This window comes from Canis lupus, chromosome 10 (assembly GCF_011100685.1).
Source record: "Canis lupus familiaris isolate Mischka breed German Shepherd chromosome 10, alternate assembly UU_Cfam_GSD_1.0, whole genome shotgun sequence".
In the NCBI taxonomy this organism is placed as follows: domain Eukaryota; kingdom Metazoa; phylum Chordata; class Mammalia; order Carnivora; family Canidae; genus Canis; species Canis lupus.
The window spans coordinates 42869499-42896883 of NC_049231.1; the positions used below are offsets into that span (position 1 = coordinate 42869499).

At 41.1% G+C, this 27385-nt stretch overlaps 2 protein-coding genes across 3 annotated transcripts in view; one reads left to right on the plus strand and one right to left on the minus strand.

Annotated features, from left to right (window-relative positions):
* The window catches only part of TBC1D8 (TBC1 domain family member 8), a 113009-nt gene extending 95722 nt beyond the window's left edge, over nucleotides 1–17287 (plus strand). For both annotated transcript variants that reach the window (XM_038550990.1, XM_038550991.1), the window contains exons 16-20: nucleotides 2683–2923; nucleotides 3656–3721; nucleotides 14192–14281; nucleotides 14671–14768; nucleotides 16189–17287. In XM_038550990.1, coding sequence (XP_038406918.1) covers nucleotides 2683–2923; nucleotides 3656–3721; nucleotides 14192–14281; nucleotides 14671–14768; nucleotides 16189–16650 — 957 coding nt within the window. In that variant the 3' untranslated portion in view covers nucleotides 16651–17287. The remainder of the gene's footprint in view (nucleotides 1–2682; nucleotides 2924–3655; nucleotides 3722–14191; nucleotides 14282–14670; nucleotides 14769–16188) is intronic.
* Nucleotides 17288–18192: 905 nt separating this feature from the next.
* On the minus strand, nucleotides 18193–27310 carry RPL31 (ribosomal protein L31). The gene is made up of 5 exons (NM_001252203.1): nucleotides 27290–27310; nucleotides 26776–26882; nucleotides 20235–20360; nucleotides 18557–18669; nucleotides 18193–18255 (listed from the first exon to the last, which is right to left on the minus strand). Exons 2-5 carry the CDS (start codon nucleotides 26880–26882, stop codon nucleotides 18224–18226), a joined length of 378 nt encoding a protein of 125 aa, NP_001239132.1. The 5' UTR covers nucleotides 27290–27310; the 3' UTR covers nucleotides 18193–18223.
* Between the last annotated feature and the right edge of the window lie 75 nt (nucleotides 27311–27385).

The window sequence follows — 27385 nt, forward strand, 5'->3', positions numbered from 1 at the left end:
GAGTACAAGCAGGAGGAGGGGCAGAGGGAGAAGGGACTCCCCAGAGAGCGGGGAGCCTGATACAGGACTTGATCCCAGGACCTTGGGATCATGACCTGAGCCAAAGGCAGACGCTTAATTGACTGAGCCACCCAGGTGCCCCAGCATTTGTCTTTTTTCTTGTGTGACTTTTCATGGAGCAATAGTGCCCTCCTGGTCCATCCGTGTTGTCAAGCAATCTTTCAAATTACATAAATTTGGATTTGTGACGTCTGTCTCCTGTTCTCTCAAATAGAAAACAGCATCATTCATCTTAGTAAGGTGTGAACAGTAATAATACATACTCGGCATCATAGAATACTTCTGAAAATGATGAAGATCTACAAGTTACTTATGTCTTCCATAAATGTGCTATTATTAATGATCAGTTAAATTCATTCACTTTTGGCAAATTATCAGGCCCTAGAGAGCATTTAGTCTCTTTAATGATATTTTACTTGCTTCTATGTTCTCATTAAGGCTTTTATTTTCAAATTTTAATTAAGAATCACAAAATATACCTATGCTTACCATTTAAAAAAGACTTAAGATTTCATTTATTCATGAAAGACACAGAGAGAGGCAGAGACATAGGCAGAGGGAGAAGCAGGCTTCCTGCAGGGAGCCCGATGCAGGACTCAGTCCCAGGACCTGAGCCAAAGGCAGACACTCATCCACTGGGCCACCTGGGTGCCCCAAAAGAAGAAACTTAAGCAAACAATGAAAGGCTCTCATCCTCTCTGCACCCACAATCTTACCCTTGTACTGGTAATTTGTATTAACAAATTGGTGACTATCTTTCCTGATTTTTTCCTTTTATACTGTCTCTCTTAGACACACACTCCCCACCCCCTCCCATAACAGAGGAAAAAACAGCTGTACAGGGGATCCTTGTGTGGCTCAGCAGTTTAGCGCCTGCCTTTGGCCCAGGATGTGGTCCTAGAGTCCCAGGGTCGAGTCCCACGTCGGGCTCCTGGCGTGGAGCCTGCCCTTTGCCTGTGTCTCTGCCTCTCTCTCTCTCTCTCTCTCTCTCTCTCTCTGTCTATCATGAATGAATGAATGAATGAATAAATAAATAAATCTTTAAAAAAAACCAAACAGCTGTACAGTTTCATTGTAGGGCTGAACTGTAATTTACTTAACCATTTACCTATTGAGACAGATTTGTGTTTCCAGTTTGCTGCTGCTTTATAAACTGTGCTGTGCCGAGGTGCCTTTACCTGGACACCCGTGCTGCAGTTTCTGTAGGATGGGTTCCTTAGGTATGCACAGACTACACTGTAGCCTGTATTGCTAAAATGTGTTTGAGTTTCAAATTTCAGTTCCACTGATGAGTCTAAGAGTGCTAATTTCCTACACTCCACACCCACCCAGTACTTATGCATCTTTTACAATTTTGCTAGTCTTGTAGAAATGTGCATTTTATTTTAATCCAAATTTGTTTATCCATTAGCAGGGTGGAAGACTGTACAGCTAATTGTGTACTTCTTTGTATCACTTGCTTATATCCATGGTCTTTTTTTTTTTTTTTTTTGGTTTTTCCGTAGAATTTTGTGTAAACTGGTTGTATCAGTCTTTGGCTTATTTATTATAAGTCTTCTTTGGATTCTGTGGGTCTTTAGCATCACAGGATGTGCAAAGATACAATGGAATTTCATAGTGCATCTTGGCTTTTTAGAAATGGAAATTCGTTAGACCTTTATTTCACACTGAAAAGTTCTTGTGCTATTTTTCACAATTCTGCGAAGGCTCTTTGAAGAACCTGCCTGCCAACAAATAGGACAGTAAAATTATAAATGGCATTTTGGTTTTCCTCCAAGGATCTGTGCTTACATATTTCAGCATCCGGACTTGTTTCCGTGCCACCCATATGAGTGGAGGACACTGGAATTGTGTAGAAGCCTGCAGTCATTGGGAAACTATTTCAGTGAGTTGAGATGTCCCAAGAGATGATTTAGGGCATGTGTAAGAGATGTGTCCTACAGAGGCGAACCTTAGTGACAGGGCCAGTTTTGATTGCTCAAGTTGTCAGGGTATTCACGAGACTTGAAATCTCTGCCTCTCTTTCTCTTTTTTTACTTCCAGTTTTTTTTTTAAATTGTTAATATATTCATGTGGTTCAGAATTCAAAACCTCTAAGAAAGTATTGCAGTAAAAAGACTTGGTCCTACCTGTGAGTTCCCACCTCTACTTTCCCTCCCCACAGGCAATCGGTGCTACTGGTTTCTTCTGTATTCTGTAGATCTATCTAGCACTTTCCCATTTTCAGATGGGATTTGATGAGAAAATAGAATAAAAGTTAAGTCTCCTAGAATTAAAGCTATGATAGCTGAACTGCACATTGAAAAATGCTTAAAATGGTAGGCTTTGTTAGGTACAGTTTGCTACAATAAAAAACTGTAGAAAAAGAGGTCAAAAGTATGTATTGGGCAAGAAGCACAAGATAACATGGGAAGTCTTTTACGTGTCTGGTTAGAGTAATGAGATTGTAAGTACTTTAATTTTTTTCATTTGTTCATGTTATAAATTGCTTATTCAAATACATATTGTACGAGGTCAAGTGAGTCATCCTAAAAGGAGGCCAACATAACCTTGCTTGTAAGCGTGCAGCCCCCCACAGGTGCCAGCATCTTTCACAGATCCCTCCCTCCCTCTCCTTTTAAGAGAGAACACATGATGAGCTGTTACTGGGAGCAGCCCAGGCCCATGGTCCCACGCCATGACCCCAGCAGGCCCTACGCGGAGCAGTACCGCATAGACGCCCGGCAGTTTGCACACTTATTTCAGCTTGTCTCACCGTGGACATGTGGGGCCCACACAGAGATCCTGGCTGAAAGGACTTTCAGGCTCCTGGATGACAACATGGACCACCTGATTGAATTCAAATCATTTGTGAGCTGTCTCGGTATGACTCTGTGGGTCTCCTCTGCAGTGACTTTATTTGGGACGGGGAGTCTGTGAACATGAGACAGGTGGGCGGTGGAAGGCAGAGCCACACAATGGAAACATATTTGGGACTGGCCTGACCCAATTTTGAGATTTAATTTTTTTTAAAGATTGTTTATTTATTCATAGAGACACACAGAGAGAGAGAGAGGCAGAAACACAGGCAGAGAGAGAAGCAGGCTCCATACAGGAAGCCTGACGTGGGACTCGATCCCGGGTCTCCAGGATCGCGCCTCAGGCTGCAGGTGGTGCTAAACCACTGCGACACCGGGGCTGCCCCAATTTTGAGATTTTAAAAACCCCTCTGCGGGCTCCTCTCAGGACTACTTTTATGCCTTTTGAAGGAGGGTGAGATGGTCCAAAGCTCTCAGCCTACACAGGGTTGTTGCTCTGGTTTTCCTCGGGCGCTCAGGGTATGCTGTGGCCTGTCAGGAGACGTGTTCCTAACTCTTGCACGTGCAATTAAAGTCTTTCAGAAGGCACGAGGCTAGTAATGATTCACGAGGTTATCTTGCAGCTCAAGAGTGACCCTTTACATTTTCATTTCAAACACAATGTGTCTGGGGGTAGGGGCAGGTAAATTACTGGGTAAAAGTATTGCCTGCACTAACTTCTCTCCCCACAGTGAGTTTGTGTCACTGCAAATATACTTTGACCATTTGGTATATTCTCATTCTTTTTATTTTTGTAGATGTGATGTATAATGGAGAAATGAATGAGAAAATCAAACTGTTATACAGACTTCATATCCCTCCAGGTAAGAAAATCTATGAAGAAAATGGCAATTTTGTTCTGCTTTGACCCAGTAAGCCTTGTGCACTACTCTGAAGTTCTTCTGTTTTTAAATTTCATTTAGACTTAACGTCAACGGATATTTCTGGTTTGGGGGTGCTGGTAACAAATTTTCAGTACTGTACCGTATGGCCTGTGGCAGTGATTGCCAAACTTGAGCATGCATCAGAATTGTCTGGAAGGCTTGTTAAAACCAGGCTCCTGGGTGTGCCGTTCCAGAGTTTCTGGATCACTGGTTCTAAGGACCACAGTTTGAGAACCACCGGCCTGTGGGATGTGTGGGGAAGCAGACTCTGGTTGCCTTAATAGATGGTTATTTAAACCTACTCTTTTGAAGGGCCATTTCATTTATCCAGCATGTAAGATGATGCTTCCCTGAAGTTTAAGCAGTGGTACCCAGGAACGAAGAAATCTATTTTGAAACCTAGGAGGTTATACTTGGCATTAATCTTAAGGTAGTCCTTGGATCTTTGAAAGTCATAAAGGTGGGTTAGTAATCCAAAATGGTCTCTGATCCCCAGTGCCATGGTTCTGGTGTTGGATGGAACTGCTGACAAAACTTCCAAATGAGGGAGACTAGGAAGGAAGTTGTTTTTGAATTTTTTTCTTGTTTAGATTTTATTTATTTATTCATGAGAGATGCACAGAGAGAGGCAGAGACATGGGCAGAGGGAGAAGCAGGCTCCCCATGGGGAGGCTGATGCAGGACTTGATCCCAGGACCCTGGGATCACAACCTGAGCCTGAGGCAGATGCTCAACCACTGAGCCACCCAGGTGCCCTGGAAAGAAGTTTTTAGGGCCCTGAGATCCTGGTGGTTGTTATAACCAACAGCTCTATAAAAGTTGGACATTGGGACACCTGGGTGGCTCAGCGGTTGAGTGTCTGCTTTCACACCCAGGGCATGATCCTGGAGTCCCGGGATCGAGTCCCACATTGGGCTCTCTGAATGGAGCCTGCTTCTCCCTCTGTCTGTGTCTCTGCCTCTCTCTCTCTCTCTCTCTCTGTCTCTCATGAATAAATAAATAAAATCTTTAAAAAAGTTGGACATCATTTGTGGCTTTCTGGGTACACCTTCTGAATTGAGCTGGCATTTATTCTGCAGTGTCCCCAGGGAGCATTCTGTAGCAGCCACCTTGCCCCACCTTCCCACAGGCTATTACTTTCCTGCAAATGACTTAGCATCAGTGAAGTTCTTTGCCTTTTGTGCCAATTTAAATTAGTGAGTTTTAGTCTTTAGTTTGCCTTTATTTTTCACAAATGTTTTCCTACTAACAGAAGATATGCATAATTATTCCTTTGCTGTCATTGTTGTCACCCTTCACAATCATCATCTATATCTAATATTACTGAACGGAACATGATTGATTTTATTTCATTCAATTATTTCATATCGATTTTATCATTTATTTGAGAGACTTATTGAGAGAGAGAGAGAGAGCGTGTGCACATGAGCGGTGGGGAAGGGCAGAGGGAGAGGGAGAAACAGACTTCCCCACTGAGCAGGGAGCCAGACATGGAGCTGTATCCCAGGACCCTAAGATCATGACCTGAGCTGAAAGCAGATGCTTAACCAACTGAGCCACCCAGGCACCCTCTCCTCTCGATTTTTAAATAAACATTTGATCTTGGATTAATTTTAGATTTATAGAAAAATTGCAAAGATGGTAAAGATGGAGTTCTTATTTTTTATATATTTTCATACAGTGTTACATTAGTTTCACGTGTGCAACAGTGATTCAACAATTCCATACATTACTCAGTGTTTCTCATTAAGTGTACTCTTAATCCCCATCACCTATTTCACTCATCCCCCCTTCCCTCTGGTAACCACCAGTTTGTTCTCTATAGTTGAGAGTCTGTTTCTTGGTTTGTTTTTTTTCCTTTGCTCATTTGTTTTGTTTCTTAAATTTCACGTATGAGTGAAAGCATATGGTATTTTTCTTTCTCTGTCTTACTCCACTCAGCATTATACTCTCTAGCTCCATCCATGTTGTTACTAATGGCAAGATCTCATTCTTATGACTAATATCCCATTGTATGTGTGTGTATACTACATCTTCTTTATCCATTCATTAGTTGATGCACACTTGGGCTGCTTCTGTAGTTTGGCCATTATGAATAATGTTGCAGTAAACATAGGGTGCACGTATCCCCTTGAATTAGTGTTTTTGTATTTTGGGGGTAAATACCCAGCAGTGCGATTACTGGATCATAGGGTAGTTCTATTTTTAATTTTTTGAGGAAACTTCATACTGTTTTGTACAGTGGCTGCATCAGTTTGCATTACCACCAACAGTGTACCAGGTTTCCTTTTTCTCCATATCCTTGTGAACATTTGTTGTTTCTTGTGTTGTTGATTTTAGCTATTCTGACAGGTTTGAGGTGATAACTCACTCTGGTGTTGATGATATACATTTCCCTGATGATGAGGGATGTTGACCATCTTTTGATATATCTGTGGGCCATCTGGAAATCTTTGGAGAAATGACTGTTCATGTCTTCTGCCCATTTTCAATTGGATTATTATTATTATTTTTTTGGATGTTGAGTTTAAGTTCTTTATATATTTTGGATTCTAACCCTTTATCAGATGTCATTTGCAATTATCTTCTCCCATTTCATAGACTGCTTTTTAGTTTTGCTGATTATTTCTTCTCTATATAGTTTTTTATTTTGATGTAGTCCCAATTGTTTGTTTCTGCTTTTGTTTCCCTTGTCTGAGGAGACATATCTAGAAAAATGTTGCTATGATTAATCTCAGAGAAATTATTGCCTGTGCTCCTTTCAATGATGTTTGTGGCTTCAGGCCTCACATTTAGGTCATTAATCCATTTTTGAGTTTTTTTGTGTGCGTATGGTGAAAGAAAGTGGTCCAGTTTTCCGAACACAATTTATTGAAGAGGTCTTTTTCCTGTTGGATAGCCTTTTCTCTCTTGTTGAAGATTAATTGACCATATAATTCTGGGTTTATTTCTGGGTTTTCTTTTTTTCTTTTTTTTTAAAGATTTTACTGATTTATTCATAGAGACACAGAGAGAGAGAGAGAGAGGCAGAGACACAGGCAGAGGGAGAAGCAGGCTCCATGCAGGAAGCCCGACGTGGGACTCAATCCCGGATCTCCAGGATCACACCCCAGGCTGCAGGCAGCGCTAAAGCGCTGCGCCATCAGGGCTGCCCTGGGTTTTCTATTTTATTCCACTGATCTATGTGTCTACTTTTGTGCTAGTACCATATTTTGATTACTACAGCTTTGTAGTATAACTTGAAATCTAGAATTGTGATACCTCCAGTTTTTTCTTTTTCAAGACTCCTTTGGCTATTCAGGGTCTTTTGTAGTTTCATATAAATTTTAGGATTGTTTGTTCCAGTTCTGTGAAAAATGTTGGTATTTTGATAGGGATTGCATTAGATCTGTGGATGTCTGGGCATTTTACCAATACTTACTCTTCTAACCAATGAGCATGAAGTGTTTTTTCCATTTCTCTTGGTGTCGTCTTGAATTTCAATGTTTTATAGTTATCAGAATAGAGGCCTTCTGCCTCCTTGGTTAAATTTCTTCCTAGGTATCTTATTTTTGGTGCAATTGTAAATGAGACTGTTTTCTTAATTTCACTCTCTGCTGCTTCATCATTAGTGTATAGGGATGCTAAAGATTCTTGTGCACTGATTTTGTATTTTACAACTGCACAATTCATTTATCAGTTCTAGTAGTCTTTGGTGTCTATATAGTAGGATGTCACCTGCAAATAATGAAACTTTCAATTATTCTTTATTGATATGGATGCCTTTTATTTCTTTTTTTTCTTATTGCTGTGAAGCAATCAGTAGTATGTTGAATAAAAGTGGTGAGTAGTCATCCTTGTCTTGTTCCTCACTTTAGGGGAAAAGCTCTCAGTTTTTCCCTATTGGGTATGATGTTAGCTATGGGTTTTCATATAAGGCTTTTATTATGTTTAAGTATGTTCCCTCTAGACCTACTTTGTTGGGAGTTTATAATGTGAATGGATGTTGTACTTTGTCAAATGCCTTCTCTCCATCTGTTGAAATGATCATGTGGTTTTTATCCTTACTGATGTGACATATCAATAGATTTGGGAATATTAAACCAGCCCTGAATCCTGGGAATAAATCCCACTTGATTGTAGTGTAATATTTCTTGAAACTTACTGGCTTTTGATATTACCACTTGAGATTGATATTTGATTCTTGATCTAACTTAATATTGAATTGTTTCCAAATTACAAGTTTATTTCTAAAAGATGTTTTAACTAGTTCATTAAAAGACATCTGTAGACCTTCATTGCTTCAGAAAATTAATTTTTGATTTTTTTAAAGATTTTATTTATTTATTCATGAGAGAGAGAGAGAGAGAGAGGCAGAGACACAGACAGAGGGAGAAGCAGGTTCCATGCCAGGAGCCTGACGCCAGACTCGATCCCGGGACTCCAGGATCCTGCCCTGGGTCAATGGCAGGTGCTGAACCACTGAGCCACCCAGGGAGCCCCCAGAAAATTAATTTTTAAAAAACTTTTTGAGGGTGCCTGGGTGGCTTAGTGGTTGAGCATCTGCCTTTGGCTCAGGTCCTGATCTGGGGGTCCTGGGATCAAGTCCCACATTGGGCTCCCTGCAAGCAGCCTGCTTCTCCCTCTATGTCTCTGGTTCCCTGTCTCTCTCATAAATAAATCAATAAAATCTTTATAAAAGAAAACTTGTTTGAACTTATGGAATTATGATACTTCTGTTTTATGGCTCCAAATTTAAAATTTTAAGTTAAGTGGAAATTAAGATTTGATCTATCATTTTGCTTACCTATATTTAACATATGAATTTCTGATGCAGTTAAAGGAAGAAAAAGTCTTAATGCAGATGTGAAACCTGCATTAGACATTAGACATTAATTTAGACATTAGTTTGCTAAGGTCATTAAGACTCACAATACCTATAGCTCTCTAATAAGTATTTACTGCTCATCATAATAACTTTTTGAGCAAAGGTGGGTCAAACACACTAGTGAGGGGAAAAAAATCGAACTGGCTAATTAGGAAGTATACTGAAGATTACAAGTTTGGATCTGTATGTGCAAAGAGTAATGTCTCATTTGCCAGATGAGGGAGACACGGTACCAAACAAAGCACAACAGCACCTGACCTCAAACATCCACCTTGTGCAGAGCGCTTGGAACTCTGCAAGGGTATTATGGGAGGCAAAGGGCTTTTGTAGCTTGCTTACAAAGGTATCTGATGCAGCTCAGGAAGCAAGGAACTGCTAAGCCCAGGGCCTCACAGTTCCGAAAGAGCTCTCTTTATTGGCTCCATAGTGATTGCAAGAGTGTTTGTTTAGCAGAGGAAATAGAAAAATAGTCCAGATGACTTGATGCCATATCAGGTGACGTAGGGATGAGTAGTAGTCCAGAAGATTATTAAATCAGGAGTTTTCACTGCAGATGGATAAATCTACAGATATTGGCCATTTTGCTCAGTTAATTATATTAATTGGACTTCCAGAAGACAATTTCCTGGAAGAACATTAGATTCATTAGAAAGAAGCACCAGAGCAAGCTACCGAGAGCTCTGTATTAGAAATGGTAAATGAGCAGATTGGGCACTGGAGGCTTTCTGTAAAAGAGCATACCGAGACTGGAGCTTTATGTCACCAGCTCCTCCCAGAAATGCTCAGATGTAGGAATACTCAGAGCAGCTCTCCACAGGGGGTCCTGCTGGTCTGGATCCACAATGAATGATCTTAAAGTGTTGAATCTCAGAAAATTTGAGCTATTCCAGTCTTTTGTTCTTTATGTGAAGAAATAGGTTTCTTTTTGAAGCCTTATACACACCAAAGTGCATTGCTGTTTAAAGCTGGAGTTTTGTCAAGAAGTGGAATTAAAAGGAAAAATCTTACAGATAATTCCAGTTTTGCCATTTGCTTAAAAATAGTTATTTTCAAAAGGATTTCATGTTGAAAACCTGAATGGACTTAACTGAAAATTGAAAGGACACATGAAAATACATAAACATGTGCTAACAAAGTATGGATTCAAACAAAAAATTCAATCAAGAATGAGGTTATAAATACATTATCAGTGATATTTAGCCAGTATTAGAATTTGAATCCTGAAGTGTAACTATGGACAAATATAGGAGTATCTGTGTACAAAAGAGGAAAAGCTTGGTTATTTTGAAATACTTGATGTAAAAAAAATTACTTAGAATAAAAATCCAGGATGCCTGGGTGGCTCACGGTTTGGTGCCTGCCTTCAGCCCAGGGCATGATCCTGGAGACCTGGGATCGGAGTCACACATTGGGCTCCCTGCATGAAGCCTGTTCTCTCTCTGCCTGTGTCTCTGCCTCTCTCTCTGTGCCTGTGGCTCTCATGAATAAATAAATAAAATCTTAAAAAAAAAAAAAAAAATCCAATCAATGTAGCCAAAAAAATTCAACTTTACATATTGTCAGTAAGGGAGAAGCTGTTGATTACGCATGCTTTAAGTAAAATTAAAAAAAATTCGAGCCATTCAAATTCTTGGTAATGACACTTGCTTCAACCTTTTGTCCAAACAGTTCTCACTAATAGTGACAGCTTGTTTTGAAGAGGTCGTTATTTAAAAGTCCTAATCAGGAATTACAGAGACATTTCAATATAAGTAATAGTATGAAAACTAGTATTAAGTCCTGAGTATTATAAGATTTAGGTATCATTTGATCCGTTTTGTTACTTGACAAAATATTTCATCACTTATGATAAGAGAATGTACTTTTGAAATTTGTTTACTTAGAACAGGGTCCACTTTCTAAACGTATGCAGTCCAATTGGAAATACACAAGAATCTTTGCATGACATTGTCTCCTTTGTCAAGAGTACTGGCAGATCAGATGACAGGAGTGGTTTTATGCAAGCATAGATTTCACAGAATAGTCACCCTGGATGAAAACCTTATCAGTATTATGAAATGGGATGTTATGTGTTTGAAATTAACACCAAGAGGAACAAAGATACGTCAACATGTGACGACCACCGTGTGGCACTCAGGTTATACTCACGATATTGGTTCTTCACTTTTTGGTTAGCTGTTTCTTATAATTATACTAAGAAACAATACTGAAGATACACTCTATCATCTCCTGCTTTTGAGAATGTGCCAACAGGTCAAAATATCTACTAGAATCCAAGAAACTAAAGGATGCCTATGTTGCTTTAAGGACCAGATTATTAATGGAAGTGGTTCAAATGGCATATATGAATAAGGTTCACCAAGTGCACTTGGGAACAAATGAACCAAATGATGAATATGATGAATCTAGCCAAGATCAAGTACTTCTCTCAGAGAATGGAAAGTCAGTTGGAGGAGATAATGATTCTGATAATGGATGACATGCCAAGGAAGCTTACAAAGGTCAGCTTTTCACAGGACACATGAAAATGATAAGATTACATTCTAGTTTAACACTTAGAAAGTGCTGATATCAGCTACATCAGAAATTATACCAGGCACATTCACTTCGGTGATGGACAACTTAAGCTAGACAGATCTGTTCTTCAGATTGGAGTTGAAGATGCAAAAGAGGATTTTGAAAAATATGAGAAGTGTAGAATACTACACACCTCCCAAAGACTTCTGTGAAATTGTAATATTGCACTGAACATTTTAGAAGAGCTGAGTGTTGAAGATCCCTGGTATTACCCAAATTGCTAAGAAGCCACCAGGAAAATGGATTTGATCCCCGCCCCCGCATCCAGTACTTGTTACATCTCAAGTGATTTTCTTAGAGTAGATATCAGAGACTCAAGTTGGATACTTTTAGTTGGTTTTCCTATAAAAAATTTGGATATATTGAATTCCTATTAACCTAAATACTGTAATTTGATTGGTTTCAACCACTGTGGAAGGGTAGGAAGGCACTATTCTGCTTTTGCAAGAAAAAATAGAATGAATGGTATTATTTTGATGACTATAGTGTCTCATCTGTATCTGAAGGCCAAATTGTGTTGAAAGCAGTGTGTATACTCTTCTACCAGAGATAAGACCCAGAACTGGCTTTTCCTCTCCACGAGAATCCCATTTAGAGAGTGACAAAGATAGCAGTGGTGGTGGTGATGATAGAGAATGAAACCTATGCACACCAACTAATCAAAGCCCTTGAATAGAGAAGAGACTTTCCTGTTGGTGGCATTTATTGAAGCGATGAAGTGATACCACATTAAAACAAGTTTGAGATAGCAAATATAAGTCCTTCAAGAGATGTTAACTTGTGCAGTACTCAAAGTGAGACACAATGAAAACTTAATAGAAATGTCTCTTAATTCATTTGTAGTCGAATTACAAATTATACATCTATCAGAATGTAAAAAGTTACATTTATGAAAGTTCAGATACCTCATTTAGAAAGGTCGAAAAGTACATTAAAAGGTTGCCTATAAATAACATTTTCTTTCTCTTAATGCATTGTATCTTATATTTCTGACCATAAATATCTGGTAACATTCTGAATGAGTTTTTTCAATGAGCTCCAAGCCTCTTTCACTGTCCCCTAGTATCCAGTCTGGGTGGTGGTTTCTGCATGCCAGATTGCAAAAAAGTTGGAAAGTATGCTGCTGTGTGGTTGGTTGCCCTTTCTAGCTCCTTGTCACTGTTGATTTTTGACCTGTCTCCTTTCTGGACACGTGCCTTTCCTTTGAATTAACCATTCTTCTCTATGCTCCCATGACATTTGGTTGTACTGGTTCTTCTGTTAGAGCATTTTGTTAGTGACCCGTGTATACATTTCATCTCTCTGAGGCATAGGGACCCAGTATTTTCTTAACATGTAGCAGCTATTACCTAAAAAATCTGTTCCATTATGACTGCCCCAAGGACCATCCAGGGTTTATAAATTTCCTCCTATTCAATGAGTGGATGCTCACATGTGCCACTGTAGAATTTTTGTACAATGTGGGAAAAATGACAATATCAGTTACAGAAAAACCCCAAATAATTCCTACCCCCTAAACATGGGAAACCATTCTCCTAAGTAGGAAGGAGGATAGCTTATCAAAGCTTTGGTGCCACCTTGGGGATGTTTGTTGGATTACAACTGAGTTTTGCCTTTGCCTTTAATTTATTCTCTGAGTGGTTTACTAGCAAATATTTAAGATCTTGTGTCCATAATCCTTTGTAATTGTTATTTGTAAGAGCTTTTTGATATACACTTCACGTATCCTAGTACATTCATTTAAAATGTATGTAAAACAATCCCATGATTTTTAAAATCTCCAATTACACAGCCATTACAATTTTAGAAATTTTCATCACCCTAAAAAGGTCCATTCCCTTTGGCTTTTGCTCCCAATCCATTCATTTTGCCCTGTTTTCTGTCTTTATAGAATGGCCTACTTTGGATATTTCATATAAATGGAATGATGAAATGTACATTTTGTGTCTTGCTGCTTTCCTCATGCTCAGGGGTCATCCATGTGTGGCATGTCTTAGGCGTATTTGTATTCCTTTTATAACTGAATTTGACAGTCCATTTGATGGGTATGGCCTAATCCATTCATCAGTTGAACACTTGGGTTACCACTTCTTCTTGGCTCTCATGAACAATGCTTGTGTACAAGTTTGAGTGGGTATGTTTTCCTTTCCTTTCGTAAGAGTGGATTGTAACTGTGTTTAACTTTTTTTTTTTTTTTTTTTAATTTATTTATGATAGTCACAGAGAGAGAGAGAGGCACAGAGACACAGGCAGAGGGAGAAGCAGGCTCCATGCACCGGGAGCCCGATGTGGGATTCGATCCCGGGTCTCCAGGATCGCGCCCTGGGCCAAAGGCAGACGCCAAACCGCTGCGCCACCCAGGGATCCCTGTGTTTAACTTTTTGACGAATTGCCGGACTGTTTTTCAAAGGGGCTCTGCCATTTTATATTTTCAGCAATAAAATAAAGGTTCTGGTATGACTGTATTTTTGTATACTCAAGAAAACTTGTAATGATAAAATGCTTTGGGCTCAGTAGTTTTCTTCAATTTTTGTTAGAAATTTAGAAAGTATAGCAGTATGTGCTCACCATAGGAAAAAAATTGCCATTGAGGTTGAAAATAATCCCCAATCCAGAAACTTATACATTTCTAGAATTTATATGTATATACATACATGTATTTTAAGTTTTAGAAAAGGATTTTACTACATACATTTTTCCAGATCAGTATCAGCAACATCCTATGAATTTGTATCCATTAATTAAAACACTGCCTACATAAATCAGGAAAAAGGCATTACCTGGTAAGATATTTTCTTTTACTCTTTGTATCCAGGTAGTGCTTGGTGTTCACCTGGGTTCACAGTCCCTGCACTCTGCCGTTCACAGGCTGCTGGCTTAGCCTTTAGTCCTTTCTTACATAAAAAGCTAAATTACTGTCAGCTTGGGTTAAGATGGAATAATTTGTTCTTTTTTTTTTTTTTAAGCACTCACTGAAAATGATCGAGATAGCCAGTCACCATTAAAGAATCCACTGTTGTCAACGTCAAGACCCCTGGTTTTTGGGAAGTCAAATGGTAGGTACCTCTTTTCATTATCTTCTAGGAGGATTTCATAGCTCTTGGAAGTGAAGTTAACCTAGTCCCTCCCTCTGGTGAATCAACGGCTCGCTGCTTTCAGATGCTAAAAACCTTTCAAGTTGCAGATACAGGGTGACTGCCCCTTGACCCTACCACCATGTTTACTCCTCTTGGCTAAGGTTTCAGGGATTCTCTTGTAGCAAGAAGCACCCAGCCACCACGCTCCATTTGTGGTCAGTTACAGAACCAACTCCAGGGTAATCTGTTTTCAGTTTGTGTGTGGAATTTGCTTGGTGGAATTCCTTCCTCACCACCCAGTTCTACAGATGTTCCTTTTTGCTTTCACTGAATTTTAGCCTCAAATATGTATTATTTCCTGTCTCCAGGTGATGCAATTGATTATCAGAAACAGCTAAAGCAGATGATTAAGGATTTAACCAAAGACAAAGATAAAACTGAGAAAGAGTTGCCCAAAATGAGCCAGGTATGGATCTTATTCTGTGCAGTTAACTGTTTTGCCAAATGATGTGTAGAGTTAAGCTGGGGCTTCTCAATCTCCAAAGCTAAATCAAAGGATCTGGTAACTTCCAGGAGCTGAACATTGTGATTAAAAGGGAAATATTTAAATTGTGATCCATCCAGATACACTAGATATTCTAAACTCTTCACAACAGGAGGCTGTGCCACATATTTTTCAAGTTTTTATGTCCTGCTCATTCACCTAGGTTGCCAATAAGATTTGTTTCCTAGAGTTACAGCACTTGGGGTGAGGTAGGGGGCACTTAGAAGGGATTACTGTTTTCTTTTTGGTTTCTTAAAGATTACACTGGCTATATAATATACAGTACTGATAGGGCTCTTCAAAACTTTTGGGCAGTATCTAGAATACACTGAAGTGCCACGATGGGGTTAGTTTTTTATTTGAATAAAGATTCCTCTCAAAGTTTGGGAAATGTAGGCTTTGAGTTCCTTTATTATTAAGGCATTTTATTTTTGGTTCTGATGTGTACTGTGAGCCTTCAAGAGAGGAATTTAGCATGGTGTTTCTTGGTCTTTTTTTGATTACGGAATATGTGGGATTCACACTTTCTGAATACTTCAAAAGTGTTGCTCTACTTTGTTGAGGAGTTGGCTTTCAAATTTTCATTCTATCTCTTGAATATAGTTACATATCAATGCTGTTGGTCAATTATACCTCAATTAAAAAAAGTCAAATCTCATCACCCAGAGCTGCCAGTACTGACATTCTGATATATGTGACATCAATTTTAACTATAAAACAAAGGAGGCTGTCTTTACACCTTGCTTTCATATACTTCAAAATCAGGGACAGCTCTCCCACATTACTTCTCAACCACGTCCCTGTTCCTAGAGTGATCATGTAGATAAACCTCACTGGAAGTGTCTTTCATCAGATTACATATGGATTCTCCATTTGAGCAGCAGTGTGGATATAATTTGAAAAATCAGGTATCCATTTTATTTTACAGCGTTTAAGTTACTTGTTGTATTTCATCAGATGAACAAACCATAATTTTGTTTAATCATAAGCTGTTTCTTTTTTTCTATTGTAAATTCTAGATGAAACATTATAAACAAATCTCAATAGCTTTTGGATCCATTTCTACAAGTTGATCTGCTAGATTAAAAGGGTGTGTATGTGCTCTAGGGTGCACCTTTCCGAATAGCTGTGTTGACAAACTGCACACTTCTAAGTGTGTGGTGACATTCTCTGGAGTAACTAGCTAGTACTACGTTCTCAGAGTAGAAGGGCAAATTACCTTTTTTTATAATTTGCTTCCGAGTACTATGTGGTCTTCTCTAAGAACTTAGTATTAAGTTTAAAAAAAATGCAGTATACTTCCATCCTGGTTATGCTTTATGTATACTTCTTTTAATTCCAGAGAGAATTTATCCAGTTCTGTAAAACTTTGTATACTATGTTCCATGAAGATCCAGAAGAAAATGATTTGTATCAAGCCATCGCCACAGTAACCACTCTGCTGCTGCAGATTGGGGAAGTGGGGCAGCGAAGTAGCAGCTCTGGAAGCTGCTCCCAGGAATGTGGAGAGGAGCTGCGGGCTTCAGCTCTTTCTCCAGAGCAGGACTCTGTTTTTGCAGACAACAACCCTGGGAAAATTACCCAAGATCCCCAGACATTTCCTCAAGAGGCAGAAGGGGACTGGACTGTCTCCCTTGAACATATTTTAGCTTCACTTCTGACTGAACAGTCATTAGTAAACTTTTTTGAAAAGCCACTGGACATTAAATCCAAACTTGAAAATGCCAAGATCAATCAGTACAGTCTCAAAACTTTTGAAATGAGCCGCCCATCACAGCCTGAATTCCAGTTGAGTAACCTGTAGCAAGAGAGCAGTTTGTGGAGCAGTCTGCCATACCAAAGCACGGACCAGTTTTGTGGGTCGTCAACCCTAAAATCCAGATTTTAGTCTAATTCATTTTGAGTCTATTTTATAAGCTGAGTATCTGGGTAAGCAACCTGATAGCCACAGCTGTGGCCAGGGGAATTGATGCAACCCTCAAGCATTTCTATTTATTCTTGAAGAGAATAGTTGGATATCACCAGTGCTCTAGGGTATCCATACATTAGTTTCCTTGATGCTGTGACTTGCAATCTCACTTTTATCAGATTTGCTGAAATTTCAGGGCACTTCTGCTATGATGCTAGTATGATTTTGTCTCAGATGGAACAGAAGAGCCAATGTATCATATTCAACCACAGACAAAAGCCGAAGCTCTCCTTTTTCACTTGGATAATGGGAGAGGTCACAAGTCAAGTTCACTTTCAAGATCCAAGAGCCACTATCTGTGCAATTGTATTTGGCTTTTTTTGCACTAATTTTGTTTCAATGCTGGTAATTGAAACCATTTTAATATATTTGGTTGTATTCACTTTGTTCTTCCAAAAATGTTGTGTACAAACCATGCTTTCAATGTTGGCCTCCAAGTTTTTTAATAAGAAATTTTTGTATTGACTTGGTCCTTGTTTATAGCTTATACTTACTTGTGTCTAAAGGTATCTCTTACCACTACCCCCTTCCCCCGTATGTTCTCAGCGAATAGTGCAATATATAGTAGGTGGTCCTCAACCCCCACTGTGCTGTGTACTACTACCATCACCCCTAGGGCTTCAAAAAGAGGGACTTCTTTATAGCAACATTCACTATGTCAGGGGCATAAACATTGATAAATCTAGTTGCTGTGACACCTTGCTTTCAGCCTGAATTTAGTTTTTTAAATCTGAGCTTCAGTTCCATGTAAACTGATAATCTGATTACCAAAACCAGTCATTAGGCTATTCTATACCTTTTGACAAACATTACAGATATAAACAGAAGCTTAAGACGTACTACTGTATTTATTTCATTAAATCTATCAATCGCATCATTTATATTTTGTTCAATGTGAAAAGTGGCTGATGGCAATTGAGTTCTATATGCTAGTCTCCAGAAAAATGTTCCTTAGAATTAACAGTATACTTCCAACGTCCCAGATACCTAAAAGGTTTTTTCCCAGGCCAGGCTGTACTTCCAAATCACCTTTAGAAGAACCTGCTTAGATTCTACCCAAATACTCAGAAACCCTAAGGGCTGGGGAGAAGGGGCACAGGCATGCCATTTAGGAGAAGCTCTCCAAAAGATCCTATATAATTGGGAACTGCATAAAGATTATAATTGACTCTTGTACTGCATAGGTCCACTTACATGTGGATTTTTTTTTTTTTTTAATAAGAGCAAGGTGATTCAATAACATTTCTTCTCTAGCTTACTTTATGGGTCAGGCTATTAAGTTTTGGATAGTTGAGGCTGTAGGAATCAGGACTTCTAACCTTCATGCTATTGGGAGTCAACTGTAAATTACTAGAAAAGGAAACCCAAAACATGGAGCAGTTTTATACCTTTATTTGACAATCAGCGATTAGTTCTCATCCACATTAACAGTCTGTAGATCTGCAAAAGAAGGGACAGCCAGTCAACCTCCATACACCTCATACTTAGCATTCCAAATACCTTTACTGGAAGGGTTTAGGCTAGTATCCCATGACCTTTTTACAACGAGATAGGGACCTGTTTTGTATCTTCCTCCATTTTCCCACACCATGACACAAAGGTTTACTATGTCTGTTACCTTTTCCAATTATAAGGATGCTGGGCATCTAAGTATTTGCTGGGATAGAGGAATTCAAGTTCTAAAAGAGGCTAAGGATGCTTTTCTACTCCCAATAGCTTTGTAGGATGGAGTAAAACTTACTTTTGAAAGTGGTGACAGGTACGTAGGTAACCAGCGTGTAGAGCTTGTTTGGTGAATCTTCATCCTCGTTACGTTTTCTGGACAACCGCACACGGATACGGTATGGAACATTCCTAAGAAAAATATAAACGTGCTGCTAAAGCCAAAGCCTCCTATCAAGAAAATAGCCACCAACAGTATGGACACCTCCTATCCCCATATCTGTAATATGCTTTGTCCTTTATTTGATTCTGATCAGGCACGACAGGTACTTATCAGTTTCCTGGAACATATACATACCCAGAGGTGGGCATTAAATGCTACAATCTCAGGCTGTGTATGTCTCAGCAGGCCGCAACCACGGATACTCAACCAACACAGAAACACGGCCCCAAATATGCTAGCTAGGTCTTTTGCCTCCTATTACCAACACCTACATCTCGGTTATAGGATTTGTCTGTTCAATGTAAATTTGCAGAAACATCACTCTGCAGGCTATGTTGAACACAGAAGACTAGTGCCTCTTCAGTTTCTCTACTTCATGCACATAAGCCTCTCCTCTCACCCAAGCACAGCAACATTACAGTTGCCTATCTCCTTTTATTGGTCTGAGGACACAAAGCATTCCAAAATTCAGCACTCCTCTTGGCTTTTGTGACAACACTCCCTGCCCCCGCTTACCCTCTTAAGGAATCTTGTTGGCCACTCCTTTATCAGATATATCTCCTCTATCAGAATGCTCAATGCCAGCACTGCAGGGCTGAAATACCAGATGCAGACAGCCTCCTCCCCCTGCTCCAGCATCCTCATTACCTAGGTCTATTCCAGGAATCATACACCATCCTCCACAGCAAAACTTATCCTCCTGCTTATAAGCAGGGCTTTTCAACCTTGACACTATTGACAACTGGGCTGGATAAGTGTTGTAGGGGTGCTGCCTTGTGCGCTGTGGGATGTGCAGCAGAGCCTTTGACCTGTGGCAACCCCCAGCAGTGACATCAAAAACGCTCCCCCCACCCCCACCCTGGGGAGGTTGGGTAAAACTGCCTACTCTTGAAAACCACTGTGCCAATGATTTCCCATTACGTCTGGAGATAAATTCAGCCTCTTCGCCATGATCTACAAGATACCATACGGTCTATCCCCTTCCTAACCCTCTGTTCTCATTCACTGTTCAAGGTACTTATTCTACTCCACCTTCACCAACCTGTTCCCAGCTCATACCCAGATTTTTTTTTAAATTTTTATTTATTTATGATAGTCACACACACACACACACACACACACACACACACAGCAGAGGCAGACACAGGCAGAGGGAGAAGCAGGCTCCATGCACCGGGAGCCTGACGTGGGATTCGATCCCAGGTCTCCAGGATCGCGCCCTGGGCCAAAGGCAGGCGCCAAACCGCTGCGCCACCCAGGGATCCCCTCATACCCAGATTTGTTCTCTCTTCATGCAATGCTCTTACCCAACCCTCACAGTGCTGGATCCATCATCTAGGTCTCCATTCAAATCCACAAAGGACTTCCCTGCAAATGCCATCCCACCCTTTGAGTAATTACCACATTTTAAGGAATCCTTCCATACGCGTTAGCTAATTACCGAACTCACACAGACGGTGCAGAGTTGGTTAAGCTAGTGTAATTATAAAAGTTTTATAAAAAAAAAAGTTTATAGCATAAGTAACTTTAGCACCTTATTCCTTTGGCCCAGACAGCTTTGTTGAGCCTGGTGTCAATGCGCACATCTGGAGTTCCCATCTCCTTCATGGCAAATTTCCGGATCTCTTTGAGTGCCCGAGGGGCACGCTTCTTGAAACCCCTGAGAGTCAAAGTAAATAAATGAATTAAATAAGCACAGAGTTAAGTGAAATGTATAACACGCTATCCTATTTTCACAGAACAAAATCTAAACCAAACCCTAAGGAAGGAATATTCTATTCCTCTTTCCCCCATTGTGTAATGCCCAGCAACTAGTATGAATATTGGGGACACAGAAAATACACTCCACTTTCAGTAATGTGGGATAAGAGCTCTGTATATGATCCTAATGATAGGATATGCTTGACTAGAAAATATACACACTATAAATATGTCTTCAGATCAAATATAGATTGGCCTTTATTTATTTATGACAGTCACAGAGAGAGAGAGAGGCAGAGACACAGGCAGAGGGAGAAGCAGGCTCCATGCACCGGGAGCCTGATGTGGGATTCGATCCCGGGTCTCCAGGATCACGCCCTGGGCCAAGGGCAGGCGCCAAACCGCTGCGCCACCCAGGGATCCCTAGATTGGCCTATCTTAAGCACAGCAGGTTTTTGGAGATCAGTACTAATTCAAACGTTCGCTATTAATTTGGTCTTGGCTTAAAGAAAAAGGGTAGACCTAAAATTGTACACATTTTCTATTGACAACGATTAATTCTGCGGAGTTCCTGGCATGTATCAGGCATGGTCATTAACTCATATCTGTTCCAACTCTGAGTTAAATACTATTAACCTGTTGCTTACATGAAGGTATATAAATTCATTTGAATTTCTTTCTTTTTTTTTTTAGTTAAAAACATGAAAAAGCAAAACTTTAGTACAGGCTGAAATGAAATGGTTAAGCATTTGGATAAGTGAAGGCCATTTCTGGGGCGGGGCACGGCAGGGGTGGAGACCCAGGTGTAAAAAGGTGCCCACCACCCAAGACTAAGAACGGGCCAGGTCAACTATTCACCTCTGTAATCCAGTGCAGGGACTGGCACATAATAGGTGCTCCACTTTTGTTAAGATGGAGTGAATTTTATGAAATCCAATAAAAGTTAACACACAGCATGCTAGAGTGACTTAATTCTGCTCTAAAACCTTTAGTGACTTCACATACTTACAAATGACTGCCTTCCCACCCCACTCTGCCTCTTTTTACTGTATCCCGTTCCCTTTGCTCTACCCTCACCAGCCCCCTTGCTATTTCTAGAACCTATCAAGCAAGCTCAGTTCAATTCACTTCACAACCTAGAAATAAAAGGTGCCTGAAATAGCAGTAGGTACAACAGACAAAATCCTGTTATTCAGGCAGGTTACGTAGGTGATACATGGGAGTACGGGAGAGAGTATCCGATACTATAGAGAAAAATAAAGCTGGGAAGAGAGAAGGAACACTGGGAAAGGAAATGTAGATTTAAATAAGATGGCCAAGAATAAGGATGCCTGGGTGGTTCAGTGGTTGAGTGTCTGTCTTTGGCTCAGGTCATGATCCTGGGGTCCAGGGACCAAGTCTTGCATCGGGCTCCCCGCGTGGAGCCTGCTTCTCCCTCTGGTGAGGTGTCTGCCTGTGTGTCTCATGAATAAATAAAAACTGTAAAAAAAAAAAAAAAAAGAAAGAAAGAAAGATGGCTAAGAAGATACTGGGAATCATGTTTGTAGATCACGAAAGCAGCCATTTCGTTATCTGAAAAAAGCACTCAGGCAGAAGGAAAAAAAGTAAAACCAGCTACCCTGAATAAGGTACATGCCTGGTATGATTAAGAAAGTGGCCAGCTCATGTGGAATCAGAGCAAGAGGGTGGGCAGTGGCTGCTGCTGTTTTTTTTTTTTTTTTTTTTTTTAAGATTTTAAGATTTTATTTATTTATTCATGAGAGGCAGAGACACAGGCAGAGGGAGAAGCAGGCTCCATGCAAGGAACCTGATGTGGGACTTGATCCCAGGTCTCCAGGATCAGGCCCTGGGCCGAAGGCAGCGCTAAACCGCTGAGCCACCTGGGCTGCCCTGCCCCCGCTTTTTTTTTTTTAAAGAAGATTTTTATTTATTTATTCATGAGAGACACACAGGAGAGGCAGAGACATAGGCAGAGGTCAGAGAAGGCTCTGCCCCCTGTGCAGAGCCTGATGCAGGACTCGATCCCAAGACCCTGGGATTATGACCTGAGCTAAAAACAGACTCTCAAACCACTGAGCCACCAAGGCACAGCCCAAGAAGTTGGGCTTCTAATCTGAAAAAGATGGGATGCTGACGGAGGGTTTGAGAACAGACCAGGTGCATGGGGGTAAAGGAAGGAGCAGGGATTGCTGCTACCTGTAACCATCAAGTGAGAGAGTGGTGCTGGGACCAGTGCAATTGGTCAGACTGTGGAAGGCAGAGTCAACAGAACATGCTCACTTGACAATGACTTAAACAGGGAAAGCCACATGAGAAATGGGAAAGTTAGGGGTGAAGCGAAAGCTAGAAGTATGGTTGGTGTCCATGTTTAGTCTGAGATGCCTAAACAAATAATAGTAGCTGGATGCTTGAGGCCTTAAGATCTATTGCTATTACCAGGCATAGACGGAAGACAGACAGTCCTGCAGGTCTTCAACGTTAAATGAATGATAGAAAACATTTCCAAAGAAAAATGAACAATTAACTGTCAATTGTTACATATCAAAGAAGGACTGAGAACTGGCCAAGATTCAGGTCTTCATTTGGGGGTTTTATAACAAAGCACAAATTGCCTGAAAAACTTGTTTCACACCTACACTTTTCAATGTCCCATCACCTGTGTGGTCTTTCTTTTTCTTTTTTTTAAGATTTTTAATTTATTCATGAGACACACACAGAGAGGCAGTCATAGGCAGAGAGAGAAGTAGGCTCCATGCAGGAAGCCCGATGTGGTACTTGATCCCAGGACCTGGCAATCACACCCGGAGCCAAAGGCAGGCGACTCAACCCCTGAGCCACCCAGGCGTCCCACCTGTGGTCTTTAAAACAGCATGCCCTTCCACCCAGTGACTGACTTTACACTTGACACTTTTTACCATTTTGTATCTAAATTCCTTTACTAAGTAAACTAGGAAGATAGGTCTCCCGATTTCCTGATCAATCTGAAGAGCCCAGGAATGTGCCAAATACAGTTAAGTGCTTGATATGCTCCCAAAATCAGGAAAGGAAACGTGGTTACTCCCAAACAGCATTAATGCACAAAGGCTGGATTTTTGACCCAGAGGTCATCTCAGAGACCTCAGGTGAGACATCAAACATGGCCCACACTTGGCGAGAATGCAGTGCTGAAGTACCAGGCCCAATGTGGGTACCACTACACATTTAAATCCCTCATAAAATTAGTTTTCCTGAGGTAACATTACCTTCGGGTGCCTGGTGGCTTAGTTGGTTAAGTGTCGCCTCTGCCTTTCAGCTCAGATCATGATCCCCACATTGGGCTCCCTGCTTAGCAGGAAGTCTGTTCCCCACCTCCCTTCTCTCTCTCAAATAAATAACATCTTAAAAAACAAAACAGTGCCTTCAAAGAGACTCAGAGATTACTGCAATGGCATCACAGATCACACGAGAAATCCATGGCATGGCAATAACCCCACTTATGCACAATCTTTCTGTAGTGGCTCCCACTATTAATTCTGGAACAGTGACTATCCCAAGAGTCCAGATTTAAAGAGTAGATGAAAAAACCAAGAAGTACTGTATTCCATTTGTCAAACCAAATAAACATTCTTCCTTAAGAATTCATATTATTAATGTAACCACATCAATCACCAGTGAAAAAAGTGTACTTCAGGCAAGTAATAAAGGAATATTCAAAGACAGATGTCAGTCTGCTTCAACTGTAATCATCTCCTCTCAACTAAAAAGCTTAGAAGGCATGGCTTGGAATTCCAGGGTAATAAAGAACAAAAAAATCTCTAATAAAGAATAAAAATCTCTTCAACTCTTCCAATTCCTTTCTGGGTCTCTACTGACTTGCAGGCCCCCGGTATTGCATTACATCAGGTATCAGGGTCTCCCCACGCAGAGGAGGTCTGACTGGCCTCAAATGGAATGCCAGCAAGAGAAGTCACTTTGATTCTGAACTGGATGCTGCTCAAGAACTGAGAGGACATCCTCTTAGAACACGAGTGCCGGTATCCTATAAGGAGAGATTTGTGGTTTTGGTCATTTACTTCTGAACTGCCAGCATTTTCTGATACAGACCTCCCAGAAGAAAAAAGAAATTTCCAAGTGTTTACAAGCGCTCCTCCCCACCTGTCACATCATCTTTTAAGTCCACTGCTATTTCAAAATCTATCCAATGTAAGAACAGCAACAGGGTATTCCTTACCTGAATGTGCATTTACTATTAGTAGGTTGTGCATTCAGTTACCCAAATTTAAAGTTAAAAAAGGGAGACAGAAACATGAACTTTGATGTATATACGTACAAAATTGGGAAATGGAAAGCAGGGTTACCAACTGACTAGGTCTCATTACTTTTCTCTGGGCCAATTTCTATTGGATTCTCTAGCTGAGGAGGCTTTGGACAGAATGTCCAATGCTGGGGACTTCACTTCTATCCACTGACAGTTTGAAGGTGCTATTAGCCAGAATCCAGAGTTGTTTCCATACACTTAGGCCTTCCCGAAAGTTCTTCACCAGCATACAGATCTACTCACAGCCACCCTCAGCCCTGGTCCAGGACTTCCAGGGTGCAAAGTTAAACCAGTCTGGTTCCAGGTTACTGGTTTCTAGGTTGCCGGTCATACTCTATTTTAGAGAATGGTGGTTAAGGGGACCAGAATTCGTGTGGGTCTTTACTTTAACCAGTTAACAAGGTGGTGTTTTTTCCAAAAGGCATGGACTGGACTCAGCCCAAGAATTTAGCTACCACTTTCCTCTATTAAATTGGAGGAGCTTAATATCGAAAATTCTGACTTTAGACACTTGGTCCTCAAGAGCAGGACATTCAGGAGGCAGCAAAACAAGGGGCTCCATAAAAAGTCTATAGGAGGTTCAATTAAAATTTGGTCTTGATTTTAAAGTTCTATTTTTAGGGATCCCTGGGTGGCGCAGCGGTTTGGCGCCTGCCTTTGGCCCAGGGCGCGATCCTGGAGACCCGGGATCGAATCCCACATCGGGCTCCCTGTGCATGGAGCCTGCTTCTCCCTCTGCCTGTGTCTCTGCGCCTCTCTCTCTCTCTGTGACTATCATAAATAAATAAAAATTAAAAAAAAAAAAAAAAAAGTTCTATTTTTAGCCTGACCAGCTGATGCGCTAGACTGCTAGTGTTTAGGCATTAACAGGCTCCATGGAAGAACACTGTCTTATTTTTACTTTGAGAAATATTGGTGACAGACTCTACAGCACGGAAAGCAGACAATACTTAGAAGCCAAGCAACCTTCCAGCTTTTTTCATTTTGTTTTCTATTTAAAGATCAGTGTGAAAATGTCATCTCAATGCCTGAAACTCTAGAATCAGTCAACTTATTTCAGTTCTATATTTGCTTCTGCTGTCTTCTGCCCACTGAAACATCTTGTCAACTTTAGAATCGAAGAAAATTTACTGAAAGTCCAAGTTGAGACTTGAGGATCATTATCTGGTTTAGAACCTTGGCAGAACTACTTGAAAAAGTTTTTCCAAATTGAATCCATGGATACTGAACCGAAATAATTATTCTTTTAGCTTTACCATTACTTTCTCTCTCCTTACAAGGATGTGATGAAGCCAAAGAGGGAAGTTACGTATGTACCAGTTGGGGGTGGGGGGAGGAAACAGACTGGCTTCTAGATGTAGGCTGTAAAGTTAACAAACATTATCTCTTTAAAAAAATACTCTTATTAACAGTATTCAAGAAAAAGATTTGGTCTCCATTCTCAGCAGTAAGAGGGAAAAATACACTCAGATTAAGAACTAAAAACCAAACCCTAGACAAATAACCCCAAGAACTACAACATTCAAAACCATTCCCAATGTTCTTGTACATCACACATCCACAACAGCCACGTGTCCTTCACACAAACACGCCCGTGACTCCACGGGTACATTCTCCTTTTTTTTTTTTTAAGTCTCACTTCTGGTGTCATCCCTCAACCACTATTGGTACCTAATCTCCTCCAAGTGTTCACACCTTGTGCTGGAGACAGTTTTTAGCTAACTGATTAGCTTTACTGGAGCCAAGAGACATTTTTAAAAGCTTGCTTTCCTTCCTACACACACCTTTTACCCTTCAGCCCGCCCGGGCTGACTCAATTGCAAAGCAGAGTGAAATGGTTTTTATCCCCACCAAGTTCCCTTGGCTCACTTGGCTCTCCCCAAAGCCATTCATCAATCTCATTTTTCCAGCCACTCATCTCCGAGGGTTATACTTTAAACCTTATAAGCCTTACACAGGGGCCATGGAATACAGATCCGGGCTTCTGAAGACGAAATGACTAATTTCCAGACCACCTAGCCCTTGAACCACTCGACAGCCCGGAGTTCGGCACCCGGCCGCCCGCGGGGATACTCACACTCCATGGATACGTTTGTGAATGTTGATGGTGTATTCTCTGGTCACTACCTCGTTGATGGCAGAACGGCCCTTCTTCTTCTCGCCACCCTTCTTTGCGGGAGCCATCTAAACCGAGCGACAAGAAGCTCAAGCGGAGGGAGCCCGACACGGGCCAAGTCCTCCCTCCTCCCGAGCCTGGCCTCACGCGGCCACCCTCGGGCCGCTTCCGGGGGCGGAGGGCTCGGCCCGGCACCTGAAGCCCCAGGGCTGGGCAAAGCCAAGCAGGCTACCCCGCGGCCAAAGCCTCCGCGCCCCTCAGTGCTCCCGCCCCGGAAACCCCGGCAGCTCGGCTCCCCTAAACCCGGCCAGTCTCCCTCCCAGGCTCCGGGAGGCCCTAAACGGCGCGCATTCCCGTGCCCCCGGAACGCGGAGTCCCGGGCCGGCCCACGAGAAGGCTCGCTGCCCCGATCAGCACAACGCGGAGCGAGGATGGAACCAGATTCCCGAGGCCGGGACCCAGCGCCCATACTCACTCTGCAGGGCCCTAGTTGGAAAGGAAGGGCGCGGGGTACTGTGGGAGAGGGGAAGCGGCGTCGCAAGTACAACTTCCGGGTCGCCTGGAGGCGCTG

Coding starts and splice junctions, on each gene's coding strand:
- RPL31 (NM_001252203.1), bottom strand. CDS start 26,882: ATGGCTCCCGCAAAGAAGGGTGGCGAGAAGAAGAAGGGCCGTTCTGCC. Junction 20,361..26,775: donor CACAAACGTATCCATGGAGT/GTGAGTATCCCC, acceptor TTTGACTCTCAG/GGGTTTCAAGAAGCGTGCCC. Junction 18,256..18,556: donor ACCTGTCACCACTTTCAAAA/GTAAGTTTTACT, acceptor CTTCTTTTGCAG/ATCTACAGACTGTTAATGTG.